Source organism: Phascolarctos cinereus, unplaced genomic scaffold (assembly GCF_003287225.1).
Source record: "Phascolarctos cinereus isolate Bilbo 61053 unplaced genomic scaffold, phaCin_HiC Scaffold_5;HRSCAF=322, whole genome shotgun sequence".
Lineage (NCBI taxonomy): Eukaryota > Metazoa > Chordata > Mammalia > Diprotodontia > Phascolarctidae > Phascolarctos > Phascolarctos cinereus.
Window position 1 is genome coordinate 303,814,038 of NW_027555958.1, and position 14,547 is coordinate 303,828,584.

The window sequence follows — 14,547 nt, forward strand, 5'->3', positions numbered from 1 at the left end:
AGCTGACTTGAGAAAAACTTACTAGATTTTAGCAAAGCAGTTGAAAAAGTAACTCATTCTATTCTTTTGTAAAAGATGGCTTTGGAAGAGTGTATCCAATAAAGTGTCCCCCATGATATCCAACATTTTTACCAGTGACTTGATAAAGACAACTTTATCAAACTTGAAGATGGCAAAGGGATGGGTTACACACTAGATAACTACTAAGATCAAAAAAATACTTGAAAGGCTGAATCTTGGGCTGAAACAAAGATTAAATTTAATAAGGAAAAATGTCTTACCTTTGGATTTAAGAAATCAACTTCATAAGTACAAAAGTGGGGGAAGAATGGCTAGGCAACATTTTTTAAAACATCTGGGGATTTTAGGGGATTGAAAGCTCAAGTAAATTAACACTGATAACGGCAGTCAAAAAAGGCCAATATAATCTCGGGCTGCATGGAAAAGCACTGGTTCCAGGAATAAGGAGATAATAGTCTGGCTGTGTGCAGCCAAGGCCAGACCACATCCAGAATTCTACATTCAGTTTGGGATGCTACATTTTAGAAAGGATATTGATAAACTGAAGAATATACGAAGAGGATGGTCATTAAAGGAGGCCAAGCTAAGGCTTGTGAAGATCTATTGAAAGAACTGAGATTGTTTAGCTTGGAAGAGTAGAGTGGGAAGGGGAGTAGGGAGGACAGCTATCTTCGAATACTTGAAATGCTGTCCTGTGGGTGAAGGATTAGAATTGTTCCCTTTGGCCCCAAAGAGCATAACTAGGAGCTCTGAGTGGAAGTTAAAAGGAAATAATTTTAGTCCTGTCATCAGTAAAAACTTCCTAACAATTAGAGCTATCCAAGTTTGGAAAGAGCTACATTGGGAAATAGTGAGTTCTTCAAGCAAGGGTTGGATGACCTAGTATGGGGCATGTTGTAGTGTTATTCCTTTCCAGATGTGTCTTAGTGTAGAAGGCTACTGAGTCCCTTCTACTTTGAAATGCTGCAATCCTCATTCTACAAAGGAAACTTGAATCCCAGAGAAGTAAGGTATTTAAGGTCACATGGGTAGTAAGGAGCAGTCAGGTTTTGAACCCAGGCCCTTGCATGATGTTTGGAAGATTCTCTAATTCTAGGGGGGGCAATGTCTAGGCAGCTGCTGGAATGATCTTTAAATCTAATGAGAGAAGAAGCATCAGGGCAAAATAGGTCATATTTTTTTCTGATTAGGAAGATGGTTGCCCTAATCTGAAGCTCATTCATTGCACTGTGGTTATGCCGTAACACCCATAATACATAAAACTGGGAGAGGGACACAAATTGACGAGAGCAGGTAATCCCTTAGGTTCTTGGTAAAGACAGATGCAAGGAGGACTAGCTAAAGTAGCCATGGTGAGGATTGATATCACATATAAAATCTTGGGGTTGTCAGTGCAATAAAGTTTCATGAGGCCTTAACAAGCTGGAAGTGTTATGAGTGAAAGCTGGGTGATGGACTGACTTCCCATTCATCATAGGAGGAGAGGCCTAGCTAAATTTGGAATGGCTTATTAGCAGGCTGCCTTCATGGTGATAAATTTGGGGGCCTCTGAAACTCTGGGGTCCTTATGCAGCTAACAGGTACACATCTGTAGAATTGAATTGAATATAAATAACGTTCTGAATGGGAAAGGCTGACATGCCTGGAATTAAGCATTAAAGAAGGATGGAACCTTCTCCAAAACTTAAAAATTGGATGTCTGAGATGGTTTGGATGTGGATTTATCCCTAAGGAGGGGGTAGATCCAGATGACCACTCAAGAATCCATTCTCCTGAGCTGATCAAATCCCCTTTTCCAGCAGTTCAGACACATCTCAATTTTGTCTCAGTTTGAAACAGCCCAGGCTCATACAGCCTCGCCTGTGCTGCTGCCCTCACCACCCCCACCCCAAAACTTTGGAGATATATGGGAAAAAGAAATCAAAGGAAAAAGGTATTGTCTCTTCAGGAGGCTTTTATTGTAACATAAAATACACAATTTTGTGACTGCCCAAAATTGTACACAATACTTTATTGGTGGCTGGCTATATATATATATATATATATATATATATATATATATATATATATATATATATATATATATATATATGAATCTGCTTCAACACTAAAATATGTATCTGAAATAATTTCACAAAGTTTTAAAAAGAAAAATTATCAAAAGTATTCTCTTATTTAAATTATACTCACTTTTCGGGTATTCCCACCCTCACAAAACCCTGTGTATACCACATACCGTTGAAACATTTCTGCTGCTGTTTTGTGAGGGGGGTAAAGAGGGAGGGGAAATGGTCAAAACATGACTTTCATCAATAATCAGCGTGAACAAAAGTTTGGCTCTGTATTTTGCAAGGAGGGAAGGGGAGAAGGAAAACTATATATTTCAGTCCAAAATGTCTTGCAGGAGCAGCTTCTGGAAGAGTGAGAGCAGCTAAGCAAGTGCCAGGTCTCACGCTATCTGGGAAGCCTGGTGTCCCTGGAGAACTGCAATTGCGGGAGTGAGTGAGAGTTAAGAGTATCACCGCTTCCTAGAACCATCTTCAGCGTGGAACTGGGCGGAGCCCAGGAAAGAGGGACACATTTCTATGGTTTTCCCTTGCTCAGCTCTTTCCCAGTCCACCTCAGACATGATCCTATTTTCGTGCTGCCCCCTGGTGGGCACAGGCTGCCAGAACATGAATTGCATTCTCATGCCATAACACTCCAGGAGGGACCAAGTCTCACCCCAGGGCCTGAGACTCCTAAGCCTGTTCAGAAGGGGTAATCAGGAAGTGAGAAAGCTAGAGAGGCATTTCTCAGATTCTTTATGAAAGGCCTGGGTACCTAGGAAACACAGATTTTCCCCTTCCTCTTTTCCCCCCTCCTCCACCTTCAGGACTGGAGTCCTAATTAAGCCCACATCCTGGAGTGAACAGCATCCCACAGCCAATGCTGGTGTTCCTGGAGAGTTCAGTCTTCTCCCAGGAGGGGCAAAGAGATGCTCCTATTGCCTGGCAATGCCAGAGTGTGGATGCCCAGGTTAAAAAATAATCAACATATAAAACCGAGCCAAGGCTAACACACAGAGGCTTTTAAAAAGTTACCTTCCAATAAATACTTTACTAAAGAGGAATATTTCTCCATCAACATCAAGATACTTGATAAATTCATAACTTTTTTGTTAAAAAAATATCTGTTTATTTACTAGCAAGTATAAAAATAAGGTTTTTAGTGACATACTCTCCTGGGTATGGCCATGTGCCCTTCTTTTGGAGAGAGGGGGTTGGGGGAAGAACCTCATAGGCTTCACCCATAGGCTGTGTCTGCTCACTCCCCAACCTATGTCCAACTACACATTCCAGCCACAGACCACATCTCCCCAGTAGTAAGAAACTACTGAAGAAACTGCCATGAGTCAAAATTATGCTAGGCTTAATTTCATTTTTTCCCTTTTTTCCTGTTAACCAAAATAAAATAAAAAACTTTACAAATAAACCAAACCCCACCCCCCAAACTTCTATCACTGCCCACAACCACACAATAGGTGGACCATGGACTTCAAATTCAACAAGTTAGCCTTTGGTTCAGGTGACATTCATGCCATCAAATCTTCAAGACACTGGTGTAAACACTGGAAGGAAACACAAGTGACAATGGGCATAGGACTGGCATAGGACTTGGAGGCAAAAAAAGACAATTCTGATGACATCTGTGAGTGGGGAGAGGCAGAAGGCAAATGAAGAGGATACATTTTAGAAAAAACTAAAGGGCACCTAACATTTATAAAATCCATAACCCTTTAAGTGATCCTTTAAAAAAAACCAAACAAACCCTCACACTTTAGTATCCAACATTCCAGAGAATGAGCAGGGAAGGAAAAGTCTTTGAATGATCAGATCCAAATTGTGGGTTACCCCAGGAAACAAATTATTGTTTTTAACCCTGGGAAGTTAATATCTAGTATTCCACCATAGCCCAAATGCACAGGATATCAGTACTACAAGCATGTACATCTATGGCTAGTTTTTCTCATACCCGTGTCAAACATACACATCCCCAAACATTCATGCATGCATGCGTTCTCACTCCCGCAAAGGAGCAAATCCACACAAAAAGGTGAATTTGTATGTGCTAAGTGGCATTTTAAAAAGATCAACCCCCAAACAGAAAACCCATAACTTTTTCCCCCACTCCATCTACCTTTTCAAACTGTCATCATTTCCCAACCCTACCTAGGAAAAAAAAAGAAAGAAAGAAAACCTGGCTTTTTCTGTTAAAAGGCAGTGATCGAAATTTCAGAGGATAGTTAAAGGCAACAACTTCTAAATTTTTGACTGTAATATTTGGCTGAAACAGCAACATAAGTCATTGATTAGGAGATGCAACCTCCCTTCCACCCCTACTCATCCCCACCCTCCCAAAGCCAAAGCTCAGACTTTCCCAAGAACTGGCTTTTAGTAAAGAGAAATTGGCCACAGTCCCTAAGGTCCTGATAAATGCAGCCAAATCTTGGACAGAAAGGAGGGAAGGGGAAGAACAATACCTCACTTGAATATACATACACACACTCACACACACTCACACCCACCCCACTGGCATCACCATGCACAGAAATACTAAAGTCACAACTAGTATTAACACTTCACATTATGAGTATTATTTCCAAAGAGAAGCGATTCATGGAATTAAACATCCACAAGAGTGATCCTCCGGCTGGGGGATGAAGAGCTATGGGGTGGAGGGATCAGGGGTCACGACTGAGCATGGGGAATCCACTGACTGTCTATTGGTCGGCGTAAGAGTTCTTCAACATGTCTTGCTACATCCATAGTGTCGTCCAGGTCAAAATCCCCATCTGGGTCAAGGACAGAGTCAGGGCTGATGAAGGAAGAGAGAAATTGTCAGAATCTAAAAAGAAACCCCATCCCCCAGTTAATCCCAGGTCTTTGGTAACCTGATGGCACTGCCCTCACTCCTCTGCTCTGAGCTGATTTTTACCCCATGGGGAAATGAAGAGCCACTGATTTAATCAAGCTGTATCCAGTGACCCAAATTAAACCACCTCCCAGGCCATGGAACAACTGGTTTGAAGGACAATTGCTAATGGACAATGTGGAGCAACTAATAGCCCACCCCTACTCCTAGAATGACCACTGGCATTTTCCATCTGAATAGACTGGGACAGGTCTGGGCTCTTTAGCTCACTAATCCCCACTTAAACCAATAAACTCCAGCCCACTGGGGGGACCCTGACAGCTCAACATTGGTCACCACCTCCTTGGGCCCCTAAGAGAACACAACCTACTTCTGTGGATACATATTATAATGAGACTGGGAGCACACAGCTGGGGATGGGGCCTGATCCATGTATGTGGCACTGCCCCCTGAAGAATCTGCAGATGCACTGACAAACCTGGAGGAAGAAGAAAAAACAGAACCTCAGACCCCAACCAGCCTGAAGGACTGAAGTGGAAACAGGCCTACAGGGAGAAAGACAGCCTAGTAGCCCCTTCCTCTGCTTCTAAGACTCTAGGAATCCCTTTCTATGGTTCCAGGACTTGAGCTTTGAGCAAAATATGCTTGCCTTTGCTAAATTTAGCCTATAGCTTATCCCCACGGCTGCCTATGCTAGCTCAGCATTACTTAAGAAAACTCAAATCTGCCCCGTCTCCACTGCTTCTCATTTTGGGGGGGCTCAGCTTTTTTATGTACTACTGGTTGAGTCTGGGGTGGTGTAAATTGGTAATCCTGGGGCTTCTGTACTGGAGGTTAGCTAGGAAGGGGAAGTATGTCATATGTTTTGAGAAAAGGAGCTGTGGTTTGGAGCCCTTAGTATGTCAGGACAAAAGCAAGATCCCGCCCAACAACCAGGCCTAGCAAGTCCTCCTGGGAAAGGACTGGACAGGGCATTTATATAATATGTTTGGGTATATGTGGCATAGGGGATGATAAATGGAGATAAGAATCAAAATGTGAATATGAGCTGGGCACTTACTCTGGGACCACCTGCTTGATCTGTGGTTTCACATAGCCATCCACAGCTTTAGCTGCCAAGGAGAGAAAGGAGAAGGGGATTGAGGACAATGGTGATTACAAGTGGGTAGATATGCAGTCTTCTTCAGATATGGCCTCCCTCTTAGGATTATAAGACAGAAAGGCACCCAGAGACCTAGCCTCCAATTTTAACCAAGAATGTCAGGGACAAATGAAACCTCACTGCAGAGAATGCAAATTAAGGCTTCACTGGTATAATTAATTGGCATATTTAACTAACTTCCCCCAATCACAAATCAGATTTTCAATACTACAGGTCCAAATTAAACATCAATGATATGCTCACCCCAAAGGAAAATGTACCTCCCCCATTCATCTGCCTGCCTGCATGCTTCCTGCAGTGGAGAATTTGGCATTTTCATGGCATTCTGAGAAAAAGACACTCGCCCACTCACTCCAGGTGAGTACCATTTATGCAATGACTTTTTAAAAAATGTTGGCTATTTCTCTCATGTTTCACATAACTTGTTTTAGGGGGGAGTAGCCTCAGGATTAAAACTGAGCTATTCAACTTCTGGTCTTTATGTGAAAGACTAATTTATGGAAAGCCACATTCAGAAATAGAAAATTAGCATTATATCCTGGAAGCAAGAATAAGAACAAGCAGAAGTCTGACTTAACTGCTCACATTCATAGAGCACCTGACCATTACAAGGGGCTTTGCGTGCTCACTTGATCCTCACAATACCCCCATTCTCACATTACAGATGAGGAAACTGAGGCTCACAGAGGTTACATGACGTGTCCAAGCTCATTCAGCCAGTAACTAGCAAAACTAGGGTTTGAATCAACATCTCGGATCAAGTTCAGCAGTTATTCAACAGCTTCAAGGTCCAAGATGCTTTATGGTTAATAAGCTTCTTAAGATCTGTTTGCAAGTGCCTTAACTTGACCTACTCAGGACCAAAGAACTTTATGACCTGATAACCAGTACTGCATTTCACATCTTTTGGGCAACTCTGTTCCCTCCAAGCAGTGACAAAATAGTAAAGGAGATTAAACAAAAGAATTGGCCAAAAGAAATCATTTGGAGATAGATATAAGAAATTCTTGGCTATAAATGCTAAAAGAGGGAAGCAGATGCATATATTAAAAATTGCATGTAATTAAACATCATTTAGCTTTGAAATTTGCAATATGATTTCTTTCCTCCTGGATGATTTGCCTTCTCAATTTTGCTTGGTATATGCTACCATTCATTCCCTAAGATACTGACATTAGGGGTGGGGTGGCAGAGAGAATCCATAATTAACATTTGTCATGGATATTGTATAAACTGCATAAAATCCAAGAGTAACTGAAAATTAAGTTTACATCTTGCTACATAAGATAAAGAGCCAGCAACAAGACACATCAAAACTCGATCAAAATTTGAATTCTGTTACCAGTGGCAGACTCGCACATAACTGGTGTGTAATACTTGGAGTATACTTCATCTTTTGGCCGATCAGGGAACACGTAGATAAGGTAATTCAGATCTCCCAAGCGGTCAGCCAGGGACCGGATAGAGAAGTCTCTGGTGGTAAAAGGCATCAGATTCCAAAACATCCTCTCCTCTAAATCAACAAATAGAAAAATGACACTCCAAAAGTGGAGCAGGGAACCTCTCCCTTCCCCAAGTCCTCCAATATTACAGAACACTGTCTTCCACAAGGCCCCTCCTGGGAGCCACCTTCAGGTTACATCTGAGATAATGACTAGGGTCAATGACCACAGAATACACACATTTTCCTTAGGTGTGCTAAGTGTGAATAACCCTCATCAAATACAGTTCTCAAGTCCTAATACTAGGCTATTTCCCTTGGGAGGAAATTAATTCTTACTTTTTTCACCTCTTGCATCTTAAAAAACAAAATACATTTGTTGGCATGTAAGAATGATAACTTGTATTACTACAGTTTATTATGCTTACTTTTATTTGCTCACAACACGAAAGATAAAAACCAGCAGAATCCCTAAGCTCTTCAAAGTATTACTTCCAAGTTCAGGACTAGATAGGGACAACCAATGATAAAGCCCTTAGTTTAGTAAGTAATGATGGCATAATTAAAATGAACTAATTGAAATTGTACCAAAAGCATCTCTATGATTTAAGAAATTTTTTTTACTATAACAAATATTAAGAAAATGACTTTTCTCCCCCAAAGCAGCATAAGGTAATTTTGGGGATGCTGTGTAATGAAGGCTGCTTAATTTCTCAATTGACAGAGAAACAATTTTACCAAAAAAAGTAACTAACCACCTTTTTGGTGGTGGTTTGGTTGTTTTATTTGGGGAAGGCAAAGGGAGAATACTTACGAGAGTCAAACTTCCAGGCAATGGTGATGCCCCCAATTTCAGAGTCACTGAATCGAAGCAGGAAGGTCCCATCTGGTTTGTTGATGAGTAGGTCATGGGCCTGCTGCTTGTTCACAAAACCCAAGATGGCCCTAATCACAGAGACAAAAGGAGAAGAAACCATCTGAAGTTTTGTTCTCTAAAAGGAGAGCTTTTTTCCTTTATTTCTAGCCAAGTAACGAAGACTCTCACCCATCATTCCAATGAGGCTTGAGATGTTTTTTTAACACTTCCATCACCCCATCAAACCACTGCCAGAAAGTATAATTCCGTCCAGGTAGGTTCTCCTGTGTTTTGACACAACAAAACAACTTTTTAAAATGCTGGGCAAGGGGGAAGAGGGTGGGGGAGTATGAAAGACATTTGGAATTCAAGTCTTTTTTTAAAATTGTAGTTACAACAAATAAATAGAAAGTGACCATCTGTGACATCCTACTTTCATGAATCTATGCCTCTGAGTTTTACCAACAGGCCAGCTACCCAAAAGAGCAAATTCAGGAGGGAGTCTGAAATTCTTTTCTTCTGCTGAAGCCCAGCACCTCAGTTCCATGAAGTCTTCCCTGACATCCACAGCCCCTCCAGATGACAGCACTGCCTGACTGTACTTCTTTGTCTCATCACATTCTATAATGTATCATCTTTATTATTTATTTTTTGGTGTGTCTTGGGAGGTAATCAGGGTTAAATGACTTGCCTAGGGTCACACAGCTACTAAATGTCCGAGGCTGCATTTGAACTCAGGCTTTCCTGACTTCAGGGCTGGTGCTCTATCCACATACCACCTAGCTGCCATAAAACACATACTTGTCCTAACACTTCTCTTCTCTACAGTTTTGTTCATATTTTGTTTCATTCTATATATTCTATTACAAAGGACTAAAACTGACTATATGCACTCATAAGTCCAGTTGCTTAAGATATGCAAGTAATAGAACTTCGAGTTCAGTAACATTTTCTCTATTCCACCCAAAATCTGGATGAGTTTCAGGAAGCCCTTTTACCCAAAAGAGCTGCCCTTTGTTAATGAAAGGTAGAGGCCCTGGAAACAGGATTGGAAGAAAACTCCCCAAGGCATCTATCGTGAATGATTCTCCCGAGGTGTACAGTTGTTTGACCCCCATTTCCCTCACCCTGTTGAACTGGGACCAAGAGATGGCCATGCTGTTGTAATCCTCCATGTTGTTGCTGCTGCTGTTGAACAGTTTCTGAGCCAGGAACACCAAGTTCTCCTTCGTCAGGCCTCGGTTGCTCTGGACTTCTGCCTTGAACTTCATGTTGAGAGCCTCGCACAGCTGGGGCCACAGTACTTTGTCAGGTACAGCAAATGGCACCCGGCCCTGGAGACGGGGAGATGACAGGGAGATCAAGTCAGAGAGAGGCACCAGCCCTGCAATGGTCCAGAATCATTCAAGAAACAGCTAACTGACCAAACTCCTTCAGAAGAAAAATCATCTATGGTTAGAATAAGTAGGAAGCCTTAGGATAACTCTCCCAGAGTTCTTGAGTGGTATGCTGTATCACAAGGCTCAGAAGTTCCCATTTTGGCCTCAGGTACATGACTTAGGAAAGCTGTTTCAGGGTAGGCTCCCTCTCTAAAAGGAGCAGTCCAAAAGTGGTTTTTTTGGATAGACTTATGGAGAGAATAGGGATGTAATGGATATGGGTGTGCAGAGATACTAAGCTAAGGCACTTAGTGGGGAAGAAAGCCAGTATGCAATGGACTGGATCTCACATCATTCACTCATATCCACGTATTTGAAAATAATGTAAGTGAAGTGACAGTTATATATATATATATATATATATATATATATATATATATATATATATATATCTTAAAACATGCTGGGAAAATCTTACTGTTTATTTCTTTTAAAAAATAGATTTTTATTGATATCCTTTGTTCTTACAATGCAAAAATAATCCTCCCTATATAAATCTCTCCCCTACCTTCCTTCCAGAAAGCCCTTAAAATTTCTCCCGTATATTTTATTGTTCAGTTATTTTTCAGTCATGTCCTATTCTTCATGACCTCATCTGGGGTTTTCTTCATGTTCATAATTTATTATAGCATAGTAATATTCCAATATATTCATGGGGCACAATTAGTTTAGCCCTTTCTCAATCTATGGAAATTTACTTTATTACTTTATTTCATTTTCGTCATTATTTATTTATTTATTATTTACTTTAGTTTATTTATTTAATATTTACTTTATTTCTAGTTCTTTGGTACCCCAAAAAGAACTGTTATCAATACTTTAGCATAAGTAGAGACTTTCTTTTTGTCAATGACCTCCTTAGGGTATACTACCTGGCAGTAGGACTTCTAAGTCAAAGGGCATGGACATTTTTATCACTTTATGTGCATAATGCCAAAGTGGTTTCCAGAATAGTTATACCAATTCACAACTCCACTAACAATGAATTAACACATCTACCCTTTTACTCTCCACCACTGATTATTCCCATCTCCAGTTTTCTTAGTAGTTCTTATCAAACAGGGAGTTCTTTCCTAGATAATTTACATTTTTTGGTTTATGGAACTCTGAATGACTAAATTAAATTCCTTGTCTGGTCTAGTTCACTGATATACTGGAAAAGATACTTTCCCATAATGTTATGGGTTGGACAAGATTATGCGAGAATTTGAGGCTACGTGGTAAGCAGAAAAAGCAGTAAGGAAGAACCTAATCATTCTGTTCAGAGATATTACAGAAAACAACAGGTGCCTTCTCATCAGAACAAGATAGTTTCTGGGCAGAGTATTTTTTTTTTAATCTTAAAGGAGAGTTCACCTTAGGTATTTCAATAAATTGTTTCACAGAGCCTTTCTGATGACAGCAAAAGAGAGTTAATTGTATTTTAAAGAGCACTGACATGGATGCTAAGTGCGTCCCACATCTCACATCTCCACCCAGAAGAAACAGAGCCTTCATGTTAGGCTCCGATCAGTATAAGTGGTAAGGGAGTTGTAACAAGGACGATAGACCTTTTATAAAACAACTTCTGCTGGAAAACACAATGCATGAAGCTTCCCCTTATGAAATTCCAAATAGCAGTCCTACACATCAGCCCACAAACTCCTTGGATAATGACTCTGGAATGAAGTGGAAAATCATATTTTAGCACTGGAAACAACCTTAAAGGTAATCTCAAAAGCAAGCACTATGAGCTTCTTTTTTAGAGAGGAAGGAAATCATGATGCAATTTTTTTTTAGCTAAAATACCCTGCAGGGGTCATGCTGACCTCATCCTCTCATAAGGCATAAAAAGGAACTAGAAGGAACTCAAGAGTACAGAATATGACAAATAACATTAGACTAAAACTAGTGCTGGCTAGTTTTGCTGAACTACTATTTTGCTCCTCTTTTTTATTCTATATTATAGGGAATGACACTCTGGAAGAGGGAACAGTGAAGTATATTGAGAAATATAAGTGATGTCAAAGCAAATGAATAGCAATAAATTTTTTTTTAAAACAAGGAACGCAAAAGTCACTTCCAATTTCTAGTTTCAGGCTTCATCAAGAATACTACATTCCATAATTGGGAAATATTTAATGAAATAAAATAATTTTAAAAAAAAGAATACTACATTTCTCTAATTGGAACAGGGACCATTTCCTCAAAGAGATTCACAGCATCAGTCTGAAGACATTAAGACATGGACACATCAGAAAAAAATACTCACAGGTTCTGCAAAAGCATTGTCCCAGAGAACAGTGGCTGTAGCATTGTTATCTTGGCTACCATGAACAATCACTACCACAGGGAGGGAGAGGGTCTAGAGGTAAGAAACAAAAAATCTCAGAATGCACAACCATTACTTTCTCTTCTTCCTTCTCTGACTAACAAATCTCAACACCCTAATGTTCACATTAACTCTAGGCAACCATGATCCTTGAACACAGCATCTGGACTATTCTAGGAAAAAGACTATGATTTTACCTAGCTCTGATGTAAACACGAGGGGCACCAGGCATTTTTGAAATGGGATGCAACTTAGAAGCTGACAAAGAATATAGAGTTTCTCGAGGTTTTACAGACAACAAGGAGGAATCTGAAATGGTCCTTAAAAGAATCACGTAATAAGCACCTAAAAATACCTGCAACAAGCACTCAAATTCACACTTTAATTGCCTGGGGAATTTTTCATGCTACATCTGTTGTCTGTGCTTCGATCTGCTTATGGCATCTTATTGCTTGTCTTGTTACTATCTTCTGAATGACCTCAGGACTGGATCTCTGAGATAATCTCACCATGTTCTATCCCTGAATAGTAAAAGGAAGGGGGTGACCAAAGTACTGGGGAAAAGACAATTGCCCTGTACTCAGAAGTGATGAAGTCAACATTGTTGGAAGGGAGATTTTTTTACCTTGACCTGAAAAACCAGCTCATTCCCACCAACACTGAACTGCGACTCAAACAGGATTGTAAATTTCTCTTCTGTTACTGATTCTGCACCACGACGGTCAGACCTCTTAATGCGTTTTAGGGACTGCAAAAGAAAGAAATGAGATGACAATGCAGCCCAAGATTTTGTCAAAATGGGCAGATTTCATGCCCCTGTCTTTCCTTTTCTCCTCACCATATTCCTGAAGTGTGCGCTGAGGGTGCCGGTTGCCTGGTGATACTCCATCACACAGCAATTGTTCAATATCTCACCACTGTAATCACTGCAAACAAGAGATTCCCCCATAACAAAACAGTCTCAAGGACCCACAAACTTCAGGGGTCAAAGCAAAAGTTTGGAAATTAAGCCAGGGGAGTGAAAAAGTAGAGTAAAAACTTATCTCACTCTAGTGGACAGTCAGGGACAGAAAAGTGATCAGCTCTAAGAGAACACTGACTCAGGGAAGGAGAGGAAAGGCTAGAGGAACGGGGTAATAAAGTAACCGCACCTTAACAGATGCCCCTTTCCTCTCTCCACTAGGAGGACAGAAGAGAGACAAGGCATCAGAGAGGGGATGGCTAATATCCAGATCTCTCCCTAGGAGGGAAGACTCTTTCCTTGAAAGCCCAAGACCCCCAGGGGAAGCAGCAGATAGGAAGGAAAGGCGTCCATCATTACTTTCGAGTGTTCTCGTTCTTCAGCAAAGACTTGGCCTGCTGCTCACTGATGATGGTGGCCTTCACTTGAGGAGGGTTCATGTGCACATTCAACTTCCCACCCACCAGGAGACGCACTGTAGCTGCAAACTTGGTCTGTGTCTTCAGGACCTGAGGGGGCTGCTTCTCAATGATGAAGGTGCTGGAGGGAAGAGAAATAACCAGACATCCAGGATGCTGCTGACACCAGATGACATCGTCCCTTCTCATGAGCCAGTTTTTCCCCCCAGCCTGAAGCAGCAGACAGGGAATCACTACAGCTGCTTCTCAAGGCCCGGAGGTCATGCAGCTAGGTGTACTAGGGATGGCCTTGGGCCCTTTCAATTCCTAGGGATGGGTGGGTCTCCCCTAAGAAGACTGTAGCTGTAAAAGATGGATGACCCCGTTCTTATCCAGAAGAAGGACACTGAGAGTTAGAAGATGGCAGGGAGGGGAAGGGACCTAAGTTAGAAGGCCAAAAGGAGCCAGGGACCACTGGCCTGGGGGAACAAGGGAAGGTGGGGCATCTGTTCTTGGGGAGTTCTCTCAGAAGCAGAGAGAGCCATCCCTCTCTCCAGCACACTGTCTGTGGGGAGTGAGAACCAGGGAAGCTCAGTTCAGGCTTCTCAGCCTGAGAAGCAAGAGCCCAAGAGGAAGAAGAACAGTACAAGACAGGACAGCCAGATTTCCCAAGCTCAGTGATCCCCAGAACTCTGCCTTGCTCTCCAAGGCTGGGCTGGCTCAAGATGAACGGAAGCTGGGAGCAGTCACCTGGTCACCAAGGCAGAGATGATGTCTGTGATGGTGGCATTGAGCTCAGTCAGCATCTCCTCCACAGGTCCAGGAATGGGCAACTGCTGACAAAGATGCTCAGCCCTCCTGATCTGCTGCCGGTTCTGCCAGATGATCTCGGCCAACTTCTCGCACCTGGGTGTGGAGGCCACAGGGCAACACAAAGGGAATGGGTTAAACTGTCCAGGACACAGGCTGACCCAGTACTGGCCTAGGGAGAGACAGCCCATGCTAGGCAGGGACCTCCTCTCCAACCACGGGAAAGAACTCCCA

The 14,547-nt window shown here is 41.7% G+C and overlaps 1 protein-coding gene across 7 annotated transcripts in view; it reads right to left on the reverse strand.

Moving 5' to 3' along the window:
• Positions 1–1,957: 1,957 nt before the first annotated feature.
• The window catches only part of STAT5B (signal transducer and activator of transcription 5B), a 77,266-nt gene continuing 64,676 nt past the window's right edge, over positions 1,958–14,547 (reverse strand). For 6 of the 7 annotated variants that reach the window (XM_020972684.2, XM_020972682.2, XM_020972685.2 and 3 more), the window contains exons 8-19: positions 14,254–14,409; positions 13,466–13,645; positions 12,983–13,070; positions 12,770–12,892; positions 12,085–12,177; positions 9,522–9,728; positions 8,584–8,678; positions 8,353–8,483; positions 7,440–7,610; positions 5,996–6,047; positions 5,306–5,413; positions 1,958–4,878 (exon numbers count right to left, since the gene is read on the reverse strand). In XM_020972684.2, the coding sequence (XP_020828343.1) occupies positions 4,752–4,878; positions 5,306–5,413; positions 5,996–6,047; positions 7,440–7,610; positions 8,353–8,483; positions 8,584–8,678; positions 9,522–9,728; positions 12,085–12,177; positions 12,770–12,892; positions 12,983–13,070; positions 13,466–13,645; positions 14,254–14,409 (1,531 nt within the window). In that variant the 3' untranslated portion in view covers positions 1,958–4,751. The remainder of the gene's footprint in view (positions 4,879–5,305; positions 5,414–5,995; positions 6,048–7,439; positions 7,611–8,352; positions 8,484–8,583; positions 8,679–9,521; positions 9,729–12,084; positions 12,178–12,769; positions 12,893–12,982; positions 13,071–13,465; positions 13,646–14,253; positions 14,410–14,547) is intronic. The other variant, XM_020972686.2, reaches the window with a different exon arrangement.